This window comes from Sarcophilus harrisii, chromosome 1 (assembly GCF_902635505.1).
Source record: "Sarcophilus harrisii chromosome 1, mSarHar1.11, whole genome shotgun sequence".
Lineage (NCBI taxonomy): Eukaryota > Metazoa > Chordata > Mammalia > Dasyuromorphia > Dasyuridae > Sarcophilus > Sarcophilus harrisii.
The window spans coordinates 211,726,632-211,744,444 of record NC_045426.1 but is presented as its reverse complement, the minus strand read 5'-3'; the positions used below and the strand labels follow the sequence as shown (position 1 = coordinate 211,744,444).

At 33.5% G+C, this 17,813-nt stretch overlaps 1 protein-coding gene across 6 annotated transcripts in view; it reads left to right on the top strand.

Annotated features, from left to right (window-relative positions):
- Positions 1–17,813, top strand: part of FOCAD (focadhesin) — a 352,199-nt gene that overhangs the window by 217,440 nt on the left and 116,946 nt on the right. For all 6 annotated transcript variants that reach the window (XM_031969053.1, XM_031969044.1, XM_031969047.1 and 3 more), the window contains 3 exons: positions 5,620–5,670; positions 6,614–6,697; positions 15,296–15,425. In XM_031969053.1, the coding sequence (XP_031824913.1) occupies positions 5,620–5,670; positions 6,614–6,697; positions 15,296–15,425 (265 nt within the window). The remainder of the gene's footprint in view (positions 1–5,619; positions 5,671–6,613; positions 6,698–15,295; positions 15,426–17,813) is intronic.

Genomic DNA, 17,813 nt, shown 5'->3' with positions numbered 1-17,813 from the left:
AAGTGTTCTACAAACCTTAAAATGCTAGTTATGAAATAGGTGGCTATATAAAACACTTCATAGAAACAAAAAATAGCTATTAATAAGTTGAAAACTGCGAATTCCTCCTTGTTAGCCTTAGTAAAATAACAATAGCATGTGAATTTATGTATTCAGTACCATATCAAATTATTAGATTTCTTTATAAAGCTTAAGAAAAAGACCCACATTAATCTGGAAGAACAAAAGGTCAAGAAGATCAGGGAAAATAATGAAATTTATAAGTATAATGAAAATAATGAAACAAGTAAGAAAGAAACATTTTGGTAGTAGCATCACATTTACAACTGTACTTCCAAGAAGTAATTAACAAAAGTTTTTGTACTGATAAAAAGTAAAAGTTGAGATAGATAAGCCACATAGAGAAACAAACATAGTGCTGACATAGTATTTTTTTAAACCCCAAGATGCCAGCTATTAGAATAAGGGCCAACAATACAATGTAACCTGCTAGCAAAGCTGGAAAGTAAGTCTTGGCAGCTATTAAGGTATAGATGAACAATATCAAGATAAACTTCAAATAAACTTTTTATGATCCAGACATAAAAGATTACATGATAACAAATTAGAGGAACAAAGGTGAAATTACCTTTTGTGTCTGTAAATGGGGGAAAGATGCTGAGTAAACAGCGAGTAAAGGACCACATTAGATAAATGGGACAATTTTGATTACATAACATTAGGAAGATTTTGCACAACCAAACCAGTGGTTCTAAAAGGTAAGGGAAACAGTTAAGTGGGAGCATGTAGTGGGAGGGGCAGAATAATTTGGTGTCCTATTTTCCTGATAAAGTTTCATTTATTAGATGTATAATGAACAGACTCAAATTCATAAGAATATGACCATTTCTCTAGTAGATTAATAATCTAAGGACATAGACAAAATTTTAAAAGGAGGATGTCCAAGTTGTAAAAGTCTCCATGGGGGGAGGGGGGAGGCGACATTTTGAACCACTAATAATGAGAGAAATACAGATTTAAAGCAACTCTGGAATTGTCAAAGATGATTGAAAAGGGAGATAATAATTGGTGTGGAAGCTGTGAGAAAACAGGCACACTTGTGTACTGTAGGTGGAGCTGTGAATTAATTTTCTACTTATTTTGGTAAACAGTTTAGAACTATATTTACCAAGTGAGACCAGTGACTGGGAGTGGGACTAGTAGTGAGGTCAGCTCAGGAAGTCCTTCTAATTCAGTTGATATATATTAAGTACTTGCTGTTCTCAGGATAGAGACAGTCTGTGCCATTAAGGAGTTAGTTCGCCTTCTGTAGGAAGGGGAGGGTAACATTTATCATGATTTTCATTAAACGTTTATGACATGCTTATTGTGTGCTAGACTGAGCTCAGAACTTTACAGATATCTCATTTGACTCCTCAGGAGTAGGTACCTAATTTATAGTTGAGAAAACTGAGGCAAGACCAGAGTCTTTCATGTAGCTATTAAATATTTGAGATTAGATTCAAACTCAGATCTTTCTGCCATCAATTCCCATGTTCTATCCCCTGCAGCACCTTAGCTTCATTACCTTCACTTATTGGTTTACTTTAAGCCCTAATTAAAATAGTATCATTTAGAGGAAACTTTTTAAAAAATTATTTCCTTTTTTTCCCTGTATATTGCTTGTTTGTTTGTACATATTTGTTTGCTTGTTGTCTTCCCCAACAGGTTGTCAGTTCCTTATAGATAGGAATCATTTTTTGCCTTTCTTTGTAACTCTCTCACATAACACAGGACCTGGTACTTAGTAGGTGCTTAATAGATGTTTTGATTGAAAGATTGATTTGCATATTTTTTGACCCAGCAACACCCCTACTAAAGTTATGCCCCAGAGACATCAAAGAAAGAGGGGAAAAGGCTAATATGACCAAAAATATTTATAATTACTATTTTTATTGTAGTAAAGAGTTGGAAGCTAAGGGAATATTAATTGGTGATTATTGACTGAACAATTATGATGAATATAATATAAAATTATTATTGTGCCATTAGAAATGGGGAAAGGAATGGTTTCAGAAAAACCGGGAGAGACTTAAATGTTCAGAACCAGGAGAATAATCCTTTCCTTATGTTCTATAATATAATAGGTTTTATAATGTAGTATATGGAAATACTCATTTAATTCATTTAGTGTTTATTAAGTTCAGGATATTAAAAAGGAAAGAAAAAGGTATTTGCTCCAAGTGAACATAAAGGATGCTGTGGATTTCTTTTCATTCCCATAGTTTTTATTTGATGGACTAATACCAATGGGGGAAAAAAAAACAAACAGTTCCCATTTCTATAGCATTTTAGGGTTTCTAATTTGATGTTCACAGCACTCTGTAAAGTAGGTATTATCCTTTTTTTAATATGTAAAGTTCAGAGAGCATAAGTAACTTGCCTAGAGCAACACTGCTATTATTTTAAGTGAAATTCATACCCTGTTTTTCTATAGCCCACATCCAGGTCTTTATGCTAAGTTGTATCAATTTACAAATGAAGTTCTCCAATTCTAATTTTGTATTGGTACCTTTCTTAGACTATTAGCTCTGGAGAGCTTCTTATGAATCATGCAGAGCTCAACCAGTTAGTGTTGGAGATTAGACCTGTGATTTTGTGAGTATAGAGAATTCTTAGGTGAAGAAATTGCCTCTCCCTGTGCTGGATAGCACCTCATTTTGCCTCTTAGGAGGCAGTTCTCTTAGGAAAATACTGAATAGCTAAATAATTTGCTGGGAGCCACACTCCTAACCTCTATTAGAAGCAGAGCTATCTACTATACCAAGTTGCCTTTTACTTGAGAAAGTTATAATTTATGACTTTTTATGACTTTTAATTTATGAAGCTACCCAGGCCCTGAGCAGTTCAGTGACTTGCCCAAGTCACTTTGCCTTTTGATATCCAACTGCCTCATCTGCTTCATACCATTCAAGTTCAAATTCTATTCTGTAAGGTGTCAGCTGGAGTGCAGAGAAGAAATACATTTTAAGCCTTTCTAATGTACTTAATTATGTAATAGTGTGTATTGCACTTATCTATGTTTCTTATCTGGCTCTTCAATTAGATTCCTTGAGAGGTTTTTGATTTATCTAAATTTTGTATCTTTTCCAGTGCTTAGTGTTTTGTACAGTAGCTACTTAACATATGTTTGTTAAATTGTTGTTGAATTGAAGGAAATCATATTTTAAAAAAGGGAAGGAGGCAGACTGTTTTCTTTCCTTCTCTGAAGCTGAAAATTGTATCTTTACATTTTTAGTTGATCAGTTTTAATGAGACATATGTAAAGTGACTTCAAACATTCATCGTTCTGATGTATGTTTTTTCAATGTTGTGAATTTTCTTGTGGAGTAAATTTTATCAGTGCTTGTAGGTTATCTGTTTGTAATCTATTGATTGTAATCTGTAAATGTTAAAGAAGCTGATTTGGCCTGAGGAAGCTTACTGTTGAAATAATCTGTTCCATTCCTTTGCTCTGGTTACCATGTTGGCATGCTTTAGAATTTTTTCCCTTTTTCTGTCTAAGTGGTTCCCCCACTCTCTTTTCTAAATTTACCTTACCATCATTTGATAGGGATAATGATACCTGCCTTGCCTACTCGACAAAGTTGTGATGAGACTTGAGTTAATTTTTGCAAGAGCATTCATTTTGAAAACTACAAAACACTTATCAAAACATGTGACAGTCTTATTATTTTAAAAAGCTGAAGTGTGATCGTGAGTTTTTTTTCTTAATTCTCAAATGAGGAGGTTGTACTAGATCGTTTCCCAATTATAAATATTTTAGAAAAATAATTTCCTTCTTTAAACCTATGATTCCTCTAATCTTTGGATTTTTTAATGATTTTTGATTCCTACTTTAGGAATCAAAATGTTGATTCAATATTTTGATTACTAAATCCATGATTTAGATTCCTAATCTCAACAAAAAAAATTTGATATTATTTTGTTAGCTGTGGAAATAAATGTGACTTGAAGTTTAGATTTACTATTATGCCAGAATTCTTATAATCAATTGGTATCTTAAATTCTTACAATTTCATTTATTCATTCTTTCGGCATTGGTTTGCTGTGTATTTATTGTATACAAGGTGAAATATATTTGTTTGTTGTGGGGAATGCCAAAAATGTGTAGGTTTAGAATCTTATTTATAGTTTTGTTTTTTATTCAGATTTATTCTATTGGTATAGGCAACGCTTAGTGTGTAAATTTCATTTGTCAATATAAGATGACAAATGTAGATCACTAAGAAGTTTGCAATTTTTGTCTAGGGTCACATAGTTAATGTCTATTTGTCTTTTTGACATTTTCAGGTCTTTTTGAATTTCAGCCTCATTCTTTCCTCTACATTAGGCTTTTTCTCTCAATTTGTTGGCCAGTAGGAGAAATAAAATATATATGTTATATTCAGTTATTCTATAATGTAAGGTTGAATATATTTGGTACCATAGGAGTAGTATCAACAAAATATTCATGGGTGAGAGTGATCACAAATGAGTGGGGTAAGAGTGGGAATCAGGTAAGGTTTCATGGAGATAGGTGACCTTGGATCTTGGGAAATTCTACCTAAACAATGAAAAAGATTGCTTCTAAATTTGTCAAATTTATGATGTTCCTGCATTTGTTTTCCATGTGGTAGATCTTTCAGTCAGAATGGTGGGCCTTGGAAATAAAGTACAGAAAAATGAAACCATTCCTACCCACAATGGCTTACATTCTAGTAGTTTACTTGTTTGAGATTTTCTGTTTATGCCAACTTGATAACATCTTCTTAACTATTCATTTCAACAGATTTAATATACTCACATATTTATTCTGTGCTGAGTGTGTTCATAGTCAGGGAAATGAAAATTTATCTGTTGATAAATATGATACAAATTAGAAAATAATCAGTCTGCAAAAGGAACAAACAATGATGTAAGATCAAAAAGCTTGCTCTTTTTTGGAAGATTTTTTGGAAGAAATGGCATTTGCTTTGAGTTTTTAGAATGGGTAGGATAGTGATTGGAGGGAAGAGATTCTAGTCATAGGGAAACTCTAGAAATGTAAACTGAGATATTCCCAATTTATAGTAATTAAATTTTTGTAACTTGCATATGTTTATAGTCAGTACCCTTGGAAGATCTGAGTTTAAATCCTTGGGTACATTTTGTGTTGTGCAAGTCAGTAAACTTTTCAGTGCCTCAGACAACTCTTTGAGACTAGAATTGACAAATATATAACAATGAAAGAAATTTCCACACTGGAAGTTTTCTAGACATCTGAAATCTTAGGTTTGATTATCTATTCTTTCAAACTCAGTCCTATATTTGTTGATTTCACAGAACTTTTTCTTTTAAAAAATTTTTTTGTCATGGTTGGCTGACTCACTAGATAAGAGGTGATAGAGTATTTGGATATAAAACAAAGAGATCAATATAATTTTAAAAATAAGATAAATTATTGGTACAGAAATATTCATTCATCTTAATTAAATGTCTTTGTTGATATGTGTGTGTGCATACACACAGAGACACATAGACACACACTTTTAGTGATCTTTATGTTGACTTCTTGTCTGCCTTGATGAAAATTTAATCCCCTTTTTGCTGATTTTGCAGAATTTTAAAGTTCAAGTTCTCAGCTTCCTGTGGAATCATTGTCAAAGCAAGGTAAATTTATCAGTACCAGTGAAAGCATAATAAAAATGAGAAAAGTTTAGAAAATGATGCTGAGGTTTTTTTAAAAAAAAATTTCAAATTGTTTATTTTGGGGGATTTGGGAGGTGGACAGAAACATTTGGATATAAATATATTTTACTTTTTTGAAACTTCTCCCCAATTTTGTATTTTGTAATTTTGCAATATTTCAAAAGTGTAATACTATATGATATATTTGTCATGTGTGTATAAACATGTTTTTATTTATACACATATGTGCTCACATACAAATATCATACTCTTCCCCTTCCAAGTGTATTTACTTTTTAGTAAATTTTTCATGCCTGAAGGCTCAATAATAATACTGCCATCTTCTAGTTGTATAAAGTCTATTTATATCTTTTGAAGAACTCAGAATACTTTTATAAACATTATTTTATTTGTTCTTATAATCCTACGATTTAATAAAGACATAGCTATTGTTTTTATTTTTATCAGTGAGAAAATTGAGGCACAATGATAATGGGTTCCTGAGATGTTAATGGTAAATCCATGATTCAGACTCTTGACTCCTAATTAATTCTCCCAAATGGTTCTTTTCCCTTGAAGTGCTGCTGCTTTTAATTTGGAGCATTTTGCAAAGTATATGAACCAGTCTCTCCCAAGGAATATAAAAGTGGCAAAACTAACTTTTCTGTCCTTCCTTAGGTCCATTCACTTTAACCCATTTAACACCATAATTAGAAATTCTCTGACCATTTTTCTGAAGATATGTCTTTGATTTAGAGAATCAAAAACAACATTTGTGATAATCCTAATTATAGAAATTAGGGGAAATGTTGTCATTCATTCATTTCTTTCCTGGGGGAGAATATGGATTGACTTCCTTTACATTATACTTTATTCTTTAAGATTCAGTCTTTCTTCATTTGTACATTTTCTCCCTCCTTGTTAGGACCCTATTGTGGCGACTGCTGCATACAAATCCTTGTCAGCATTTGGTTCAGAAGAACACACCATTCTTCATCTTCCTGAAGAGGTATATATTTTACTTTTTCATTTATGCTTTTTTATTGATGAATTTATGTCTTATATTTATATTCTCTTTGGAGATTATCTTTCTGATGTATTTCTAACTCCAGGTATGTTATTCACAATAATAATAATGAAAATGATAAACTCAAATTACTACCACACTTAAATTTTTAAAAGCTCCTTTCCTTATTAAAGCTCTAGATTCTTGGTCTTATCTGTATTCTTATTCTTAATTGCAGTTTACAGATGTTTGGAAATAACCTCTGAGAGGTGAGATTGCAGCCTGAATCACTTGCTAACAAGTGGCCAAGAGGGAATATCACTCCGAGGTCCTTACCACTGGCTCCAGTGCTCAGTCCTTTTTAGGATATCCATTAAAGGTCCAATCCAATAAGCATTTATAAAGTGTCTGCCATGTACCAGGCACTGTGCTAAGGGCTGTGGGTGCAATTAATAAGAAGAAAGACCTGTCCACAAAGAACTTACAATAAAAAGGGGGTGATAACCCAGAAAAGGAGGCAGGAAAGTAAGCTCAGTGAGTTGACCCCAGGAGGTTCTTGGCTCAAGGTCATCATCTTGTTCCATGGAACTGAAAACAGGCAGAGCAGCAGATGAAAAGGGGAACTGCCCTCTCTGAAGGAAGGCATTGGGAGGATTTGGCACTGCACTAGCCCTACGAACAGATGGCAGTTGAGGCTGAGGGAGGTGGAATTAATCAAGGATTGAGTTAGCATATTGGTGAGCAGTTTAAAAGTGAAGAGCTTATCCTGGACAGGCAGGGCTGCAGATGCAAAGTGGAGTGAAAGCTATAAGTAAATATTAATTTTTTGGCTTGATTTTTGAAAAATGAATAGATTACATAACCTAGCAACACGCTACAATGCAAAAGAATACTGAATTTAGACTCGGAGGTTCAATGTTGAGTTCAAATCTTATCTTTTCATTCTCCTTTTTTGTTCTGCAACAGCACCTCTTGGACCAGTCAGCCTCCAAGTTATATCCTATGAATCCCTGTAATGTAGATTCATATCTAATTCCAGTCTCTACTCTCTGTTTCTTGCTGTTTTATCTAATAAGTTAACTGAGGGCAAAAATTACTGTATCCAACCAGCCTCTCAGCTGTATTTCACATTCCATTCTGGCTGCGTTCTTGTCATTCACTTTGCCCATCCCAGTGGTGTGTAACCTTTGCCCTCTACCCTGCTTTCCACCTCTTCCTTTTTGTGTTATTTCACTACTTCCAGGGCTACTGGAAAAGTCATGTTGATCAGCTTCCCTTTGACCTCACACACTGTGTCTTAGACTTCCCAAATCAAAATATTCTCCTTGGCAACCTTGACCTCAAGTGTATTATTTCTTTCCATGTTAATATAAACTCCTTGAGGACAGAGGACTATCTATTTTTCCATTTGTAACATCTGAGTTTGTCACTCTGGTCTGTACATAGTAAATGCTTAATGGATGCTTTTCTCATTCATGAATTCATCATTCATCTCTGTATGACCTTACTTTCTTTGATTTTCAAATTTCTTATTTGTAAAAAAAAAGGAGAGGTAGAGAGATTGGATTAGATGACCTCTAATATCCCTTTGAATTGATATTAGTCATAAATTTATAAATGTATGGTCTTCTGAACTTTACGGGCAAAACATGGAAAATTTCTCAAAAATAGATGGTCCAGACTATCACCATCTATCTGAATTTCTGTTCTTGTTCTTGAATTTTTGCTTTTATTACTAACTAATTGGGTAACCTGACCCCAATTTGCTCTTCTTGTAAAAAGATAGGTTTTGATTACATCAGAGGTTCTTAATTGGAGTGTTAGGTGGAGATTAGTCTATTAAATTAAAAAAAAATGTAACTATGTTTCTATATAATTGGTCTCCTTTATAACATTATGTATTTTTTTATGCATTTGAAGAATAATTTGGAAAAATGATCCATAGATTTCATCAGATTCCTATCAGAGGTGTTTATGATTCAAAAAAAAGTTAAGACCCCCTGGACTAGATGATTGCTAAAGCATTTAAGTACTATTTATGCTCGTATGTATATTTGGAAAGGAGGGTGGAGGGAAATGGAGTGGGTGAGTAGTAAATTAGATACCACATTGGTGAGTCATACAGAATTATAGATTGGAAATATAGTGTAGGGAAATTTTTACTAAATTGACTTTTCAGTCATACTCAGACATGTGGCTTTTCTTATGCCTTCAGGTGGTACTTTTTATTATTATGGAGATTAATTTCTTCAAATCCATTCAGTGTATGAGGAATTGAACCGATTGGTATATATATATGTATGTATGTATGTATGTTTGTGCAGATGTGTGTGTACAGGTCACATGATTTCACATATAAGTGGTTCAAGAGCAGGGTATGCAAGGAGTTTTATGTACTCTGCCCAGTAAATTTTACTTATTAGCTCTTCCGTTTGAACATGACTGAACTACACTTCTCAGAGAACAAACTTCTCTGTACATTAGAATACCTTTAAATAACAGAATTCTCATTAGACTTAGTCTACATGCAGTGAATTACTTTCTTCATAGATGCCTTTCATGATCATCTAGTTCAAAATCCACCTCTTATAAGAAGAATAAATTGAGTCCAGAGAATTCACTTGGCCAAAGTTGCACAGCTAGTCAATAGCAGTTTTTATTTTTGTTTCCAAAACTGCATAGATAGAAACTGCCTTCTGGTGGTCCCTGTGATAAATAAACAATGAAGAGCCTTGCCATGTTGCCAAAATTTTCTTTTCCCTTTGAAAGCAATTGGTGTATTCCCCAAAGCCTGAAATTACTTGCTTATCTCTCCCCTGTGAAAGTATTTACACCTCCTCTCTTGCTCACTTCTGAATTAGAACCAAAATAAATGTGTTGAATGATCTTCCGCTACTTGGAAGAAGTCTATGAGATAATGACTTTATTATCATATACTTGCTTCCTTTAACTAGCTGAACTAGCTTTAATGTTGATAGACCTATAATTGAACATATCAGTAAAACTGTAGAGCTTTTGAGAACTTCTTAGCTTACCCGTTGATTCTAATGCTGAGAGAACAACACAAGTAATTCTCTTTTGATTCCTATTGCTTTTGCTATTATTTTCAGTTCAGCTTATTTTTGCTCTTTGTTGTTATTCCCAATCTGTTAAGACACCAATAGGACTAGGAGATTGGTTTTCCTGATAAAAAACATTAGTGAAGGATAAACATTTAAGGAAAACATTAACTTTTCTTCTGATTTGGGTGTTCTGATTAGATTCTTTTCATTATAGGGATCTGAAGTGCATTATTTTGTGCAGATTTCATAGATCAGGACTGGAAATGAATGATATTTTAAAGAATCTGACTTTGAATCCAGATTGTTGCAAATATGGAGTCTCCATTTGGTTTTAATTTAAATGAATGCCACTGCTTTTATTAAAAGTTCTTTTTTGTTTCTGAATATCAAAGATATATAGAGAACTGAATTTTCCCAACAAGACTGCTAATGTTTAAGGTGAAGTTTCAATTTGTACATAATTGTATTTTCTATTTATATTTCTGCTTTAGTTTTTACAAAAAAGCCTAGCAACACATTAATTGTTTAGTTTTTAAATATATACATTATTTTTCTTCTATGTATTTCAGTAGCTAATGGAACATAATTGCTGTAATTTTGTACCTATTATGGCCAGCCTACCACATAAATTCCCTCCTTTCCCATAAGGTCAGATTCATTTTGTCTGTCCATAAAACAATATGAATATCCTATAGAGCACCCCAATGGAGAAGAATGAGCACATGTAAAGTATTAGGCAACTGGAAAGAAAAAATAAATGCTATTCTCAAGAGTAGGAGTAAAGGTAATTCAAACCACAGCCAAGTATAAGTGAGCAAGGGTTACCAGATCCTCATATGGGAAGACGCTAAAACTCTTTTCCCCTTGGATGATACAAATGAACAATGAAATGCCATGTTATAATGTACCTCCTCAATTCCACTTTGATATCCTGTCCTATTATGGATATAACCTGAATTCTCTATAACCTATGTGTCTGGAAAATAAAGAGAATGTGTATATGTAAATATATAAAAGAGATACCTACTCTGTCAGGTACTGTACTAAGCATTTCACAAATGTTATCTTATTTGATCCAGATAACTTTGTGAGATAAACACTGTTATTATCCCTATTTTATAGTTGAAGAAGCTGAGGGTTGTCTCAAGGTTACACAGTAAGTGTCTGAGGCTGAATTTGAATTCAGGCCCGGTGCTTTATCCACTGTACCCCCAGCTGCTTCTAGTGGATCTGTAGCTGATTAGTTTTTCCCAAACTTGTATAGTTGTAGCCTGAGCTCCAGGCTTGGTTAGCTTTTGAGAATTTTGCTCCTAGGAGACTGAGAATTACATGATAAGATATTTTTGTTTTTTGTTTTTTGTTTTTTAATTTAATAGCCTTTTATTTACAGGATATATACATGGGTAACTTTACAGCATTAACAATTGCCAATCCTCTTGTTCCAATTTTTCACCTCTTACCCCCCCCTCCCCCTCCCCTAAATGGCAGGATGACCAGTAGATGTTAAATATATTAAAATATAACTTAGATACACAATAAGTATACATGACCAAAACATTATTTTGCTGTACAAAAAGAATCAGACTCTGAATTATTGTACAATTAGCTTGTGAAGGAAATCAAAAATGCAGATGTGCATAAATATAGGGATTGGGAATTCAATGTAATGGTTTTTAGTCATCTCCCAGAGTTCTTTTTCTGGGTATAGCTAGTTCAGTTCATTACTGCTCCATTAGAAATGATTTGGTTGATCTCGTTGCTGAGGATGGCCTGATCCATCAGAACTGGTCATCATCTAGTATTGTTGTTGAAGTATACAATGATCTCCTGGTCCTGCTCATTTCACTCAGCATCAGTTCGTGTAAGTCTCTCCAGGCCTTTCTGAAATCATCCTGTTGGTCATTTCTTACAGAACAGTAATATTCCATAATTTTCATATACCACAATTTATTCAGCCATTCTCCAACTGATGGACATCCATTCAGTTTCCAGTTTCTAGCCACTACAAAAAGGGCTGCCACAAACATTCGTGCACATACAGGTCCCTTTCCCTTCTTTATAATCTCTTTGGGATATAATCCCAGTAGTAACACTGCTGGATCAAAGGGTATGCACAGTTTGATAACTTTTTGAGCATAGTTCCAAACTACTCTCCAAAATGGTTGGATTCGTTCACAACTCCACCAACAATGCATCAATGTCCCAGTTTTCCCGCATCCCCTCCAACAATCATCATTATTTTTTCCTGTCATCTTAGCCAATCTGACAGGTGTGTAGTGGTATCTTAGAGTTGTCTTAATTTGCATTTCTCTGATTAATAATGACTTGGAGCATCTTTTCATATGACTAGAAATAGTTTCAATTTCTTCATCTGAGAATTGTCTGTTCATATCCTTTGACCATTTTTCAATTGGAGAATGGCTTGATTTTTTATAAATTAGAGTTAATTCTCTATATATTTTGGAAATGAGGCCTTTATCAGAACCTTTGACTGTAAAAATATTTTCCCAGTTTATTGCTTCCCTTCTAATCTTGTCTGCATTAGTTTTGTTTGTACAAAAACTTTTCAGTTTGGTATAATCGAAATTTTCTATTTTGTGATCAGTAATGATCTCTAGTTCTGCTTTGGTCATAAAGACCTTCCCCTTCCACAGGTCTGAGAGGTAAACTATCCTATGTTCCTCTAATTTATTAATAATTTCATTCTTTATGCCTAGGTCATGAACCCATTTTGACCTTATCTTGGTGTACGGCGTTAAGTATGGATCAATGCCTAGTTTCTGCCATATTAGTTTCCAATTTTCCCAGCAATTTTTATCAAACAGTAAGTTCTTATCCCAAAAGCTGGGATCTTTGGGTTTGTCAAAGACTAGGTTGCTATATTTGTTGACTGTTTTATCCCTTGAACCTAATCTATTCCACTGATCAACTAATCTATTCCTTAGCCAATACCAAATAGTTTTGGTAACTGCTGCTCTATAATATAATTTTAGATCTGGTACAGCTAAGCCACCATCATTTGATTTTTTTTTCATTAATTCCCTTGAAATTCTTGACCTTTTGTTTTTCCATATGAACTTTGTTGTTATTTTTTCTAGGTCATTAAAATAGTTTTTTGGGAGTCTGATTGGTATAGCGCTAAATAAATAGATTAGTTTAGGTAATATTGTCATCTTTATTATATTTGCTCGCCCTATCCAAGAGCATTTAATATTTTTCCAATTGGTTAGATCAGACTTAATTTGTGTAAAGTGGTCTGTAATTTTGCTCATAAAGTTTCTGATTTTCCCTTGGCAGATAGATTCCTAAATATTTTATATTATCAGTAGTTACTTTAAATGGAATTTCTCTTTGTAACTCGATAAGATATTTTTGGATGAAGCTCATACAACCACGTATGAAGGTCTTAGTAGAGTTACAACTTTTGTTTGTGGAAGAAGTTCTCTACTAGTACTTGAATATTATGAAGAATAATGAAGAATATAAAGAATTCTTTTTACAGATAAGGAAATTGAGACAAATAGCATTAAGGGACTCATCCAGAGTCCCACTGCTAGAAAGTGTCTGAAGCCAGATTGAACTTTGCAAGATGACTCTTCCAGATTTTAGGTCCAGGGCTCTCTCCCCTGCACCACCCAGCCTAATTAGGAAATAAATGTGTACTTAGATATCATTTTCTAAACCTTTGTATGAGTAAACTGATAGTACCTGGGGAAAGGCTTGATGGCAGGTCCTAGTTACCATGCAGGTACAGTGTTAGGTAGGAGGAAAATGTATACAAATATGGTCAGACAATATTCAGTTTGATAAATTCTAGATCTAAGACATTGGGACATTTGGCGTGGGATGCCTGGGATTGAGCCAATTTGAAACTTTTGGGGCCATAGGACTATGTCTGCATATTAATTTAGACAACCACAAATTAATATTATATCTGGTAGATTGTAATTTTGTTTATTTTGCTAAACATTTCTAAATTAGATTTTAATTTGCTCCTGGTCCTCCTTGGAACTAGGCTTTGAGGTTGACAGCTTATAGTCTAGCACCTCGTTGCTTCTTCTGTCATAGGACAGTAGCTTGGTCCCAAGAACTTCTCGACCACCGGGAGTTTGGTCTTTCAGGATACCTCTGAGGAAGATTCCCCATGCTTCCTCAGACTTACTAAGCCTTGAAGGCTGGTGTGGCTCCATGTGTGGGCTGTAGCAGCACCTGGAGATCTGGCTTATGAAAGCCATGTGTTGTCTCGGGAATCTGGGGATCACTGGTACACAATGAAATGGGCAAATATTAGAATCACCTTTTAGGGAGTCCTCAGAACTTGCCTCTTTAGCTGTGTCTGGCTCTTCTGTGTTAAAGTTGGTCTTTGGTTTTGAGTGGAACTAAATGTTGTCTTCAAAAGTACTGGTACATTTGTGCTCCTTTAAACCAAATAAAAGCAAACAGTGGTTCTGGTTGAATGGCTTCTTTAGAATGGAGCTTATTATACTTAAGAGAAGCATTTCCCCTCTTATTTTCCCCCTGACAAGAATCCTGACTCAGAGCAGTTTCAAAACAGAACAATGCTTTAGGGACCCATGAAGAAGTCAGTCTGCAGGAATTGTTAATTATTTCTAAAAATAACGTGAGGAGACAGACTCATTTTAATGGCTGGGCTCTAGCACTTTATGGTTATGGTCACCACTTTTGCATGTTTTGATTTCCTTCGCTAATGTTTAATTGGCTCCATGTGGGCATTAGATTGGTTAGTCATTGTGAGTATTAAAAAATGTAATTAATTGTTTAACAGTTATACCTTGTGGAAGCTGCCATAGAATTTGTTCTTTAAAAAAAAAATAGATAGAATGATGTAACTGATCCAAAAGTAACCACAGATTCATGCAAATTAGCTTTAATGAGGTAGAGCCATACAATTAAAGACTTTCTTATGCCTATTCACTAGAGCTACAAAATACTGAGCTCAACAAAAATGAAGTGAAGCATTTCAGTCTCCCTATTCTTTGCTTCCTTTCACACTGACTTGTCTGAAATGGTGGTGTAAAGGAAAATGATAGAAACCTGCAAGTTAAAAATAAAGCGTGTGAATAAAGCAGATTTCTACTTAGATTGAATACATTTGAATACTCTGGTGTTTGGATTTGTTAACTTTTTGATTTGAACATAATACTATGTGATGTTTTCTTTTCTTGTTATTGTAGCATTTTCTTATTTAATTGTCATTGGTTCTGTATCTAAAAGGATAAATTGTTTTTAATGTATTTGACTGAATACGTTGATTGATATGGTCAAATAACTGATCAATTAAAGCAAGACGGTCAGATTCACCTTCCTTACCTTTTTTATCTGGTTTCTTTGTGTCAATCATTTTTGTTTGTTTTTTTGGACAAGATAGGAAAGTAATAGAAAAGCAAAAAAAAATTTTTTAATAAATCCTTAAGCTTCTCTATGTTTCTGTCTTTCTCTCTCACATGCACAGACCCATATGTATACATACATGCTAAAATAGGTCTATAGTTATAATGGCATGTCCTTATTGTTCTAGATAAGACCAGAGATTGATCTCCCTGAAGAAATGGATGAAAATGAAGAAGAAGAGAAGGAGGTAGACCTTTCTGTCCCTGGTTCTTCTTATATCAAACTACTTTCACTTACTACTCCTTCAGTTTTTCCAGGTGATTTTCCTTTTTTTCTTCCCCCCAGAAAAGATATAATTTATTAACCTGTGATTTTGAATGTTAAACTTTCTTTTTTAAGTACATATGCATTATATTCCAGAGAGTTTCAAGTCAAAAAGCTAAATTTAGTTTAATATAAAAAGCACTTTAAAAATACTTACTTTGTGCCAAGCTATTTAATAAATGCCTACTGTATGCCAAGCATTTTGTTAGATTGTTGAAGAACAGGAAGAAAGTCAGTGTAGTTCCCTCATAGATTGTGTAGAGGGAAGCGAAGAAGAGTTTTAAATTCCAAACAAAGGACTTTGCATTTCATCCTGGAGATAATAAGGGAATGACAATATCAGGATTATACTTTATGAAAATCACTTTGGCAGCTGAATGGAGGATATATTGAAGTGGGACAATCTTGATGGAGTTAGAAGGCTATTGCAGAATATAAGTGAAGCTGCTGGACCTAATGCAAGGTGTTATGGGCAGTCACGTGAAATGAGGATAGAGAAAAGGATATTAGATTGGACATGAAGAAATTAATGGTAACTGTGGATGTTGGAATCAGATTGTGGAATATGAGGGAAGAGAAAGTGGAAGCACTTAAAGGCTCAATCTATCCAACTTTAGGTTTTATGTGTGTGTTTTTCACTAGGCTATTGATACCACATATGATATATTTTGCTAGTCTAAATAGTATTACTCTATTAGTAAACAGCAAACAGAATGCTCATATTTTCTTATATTGTTATATTTTACTGTCTTGCTAAATCCACTAATTATGAAGACATTAATAATAATATTTTAAGAATGCAAACGTTATTCTCCCCTCCTCCATGTTATTTAAAACAATGTTTTTATTGTTTTGCTAAGTTGTCCCACATCTGGTTTAATATATTTTCTTGCTGACTTATTATTGTTTTCTTGCCTAACCTGGTATCCTTAGAATCTTGAACCTATGTCAAATAGTGATGGTGAGAGTAGACATCCCTGCCAACTGCTTATTTTGATTAGGATTCTCCATTAATTGTAATGTTAGCTCTTGATTCATTTTATTTTTATGTTGAAATATCTTTCCATGTCTTCATATTTTAATGTATTTTTTGAAATCATCTAGTCCAACTCTGACTTTTGGAGGTGAAGAAAGTAGGTCTAAAGAGATTTTCCAACTTTCAGAGGCAATAAGTAGGTGGCAAAGCCAGGATTAGAAAGAACCCAGTCTTCTAACTTCAAATATAGCATTCATTCTACTGGACATTTCGTCAAGAACCTTTTTTGGGATGTTGGAGCATATGTTTAGGATTTTTCATTTTTACAATTTATTATATATACTGTTTTCTTTATATTGAACTAGCCTTCTATTTCTGGTATAAATCTTTCCTTATCATAATGAAAATGTGGTATATACTTTTGCATTGTTTGCCAACATTTTGCTTAATAGTTTATAGTAAAATTAGGTAATATCAGGGTATAATCTCCTTTTGCTGCCTTATGGTTGCCAGGTTTGGAGGTAAGAACCATATTTTTTTCATAGAATGACTTACATGGAAATTATTATTATTTTTTTAAAAGTTTATATAGGAGTGGTTCCTGAAGTATTTCAAAGCATTTACTCATAACTCAATTTATAATTGATATCTTTCCTCCTGAAATTGATTTATTTATGTTTTCTGATTTCTTTTTAGTCTACCTGGGTATTTGGCATTTTAAAAAATATCTTTTTCATTTGTAGTCTTAGGGATTTTGTTTTTGTTTTTGACATATATCTATACAGAACATTTTCTTTATATTTTCCCCCTCTGTCTTTGTTATTTCTCTTCTCTCTCCCTCTCTGATTCTGATAATTTGATTTTGCTTTTTTTGATTAAATTTGGTAATGGGTTATCAGTTCATCTGCATTTTCAAAAAACTATCAAGTTGTTTAAAAATTTTTTTTCAATTAATTTCTTCCTTTAAATTTTTTTCTTTGCTTCTTTTTTTAATTTGTGATTTCTATAATTGCATAGTCAATTCACTAAATTTGTTTTTTTATGTTTGCTTTATTTATTATTTTAATAACACAAAACCTAAAAGAAAGGTAATCTGATTTATAATGTGTGGGAAAGAGGCAGCTAGGTGGCACAGTGAATAGAGCACCAGCCCTGAAGTCAGGAGGACCTGAGTTCAAATGTGGCCTCAGATATTTAATGCTTCCTAGCTATCACTTAACCCCAATTGCCTTAGCCAAAAAAAAAAAAAAAAAAAAAAAAGGATGGGAAAGCTATCTTACCAGACATTTTATTTCAGCAGACTATTTGCATGAAAATATAAATTTAGCTTATGTGAACTTTCAGTAAAGCTAGTAGGCAAGGAAAAGATGGTATTATTTGAAATAATGGGTGGAACTTATACATT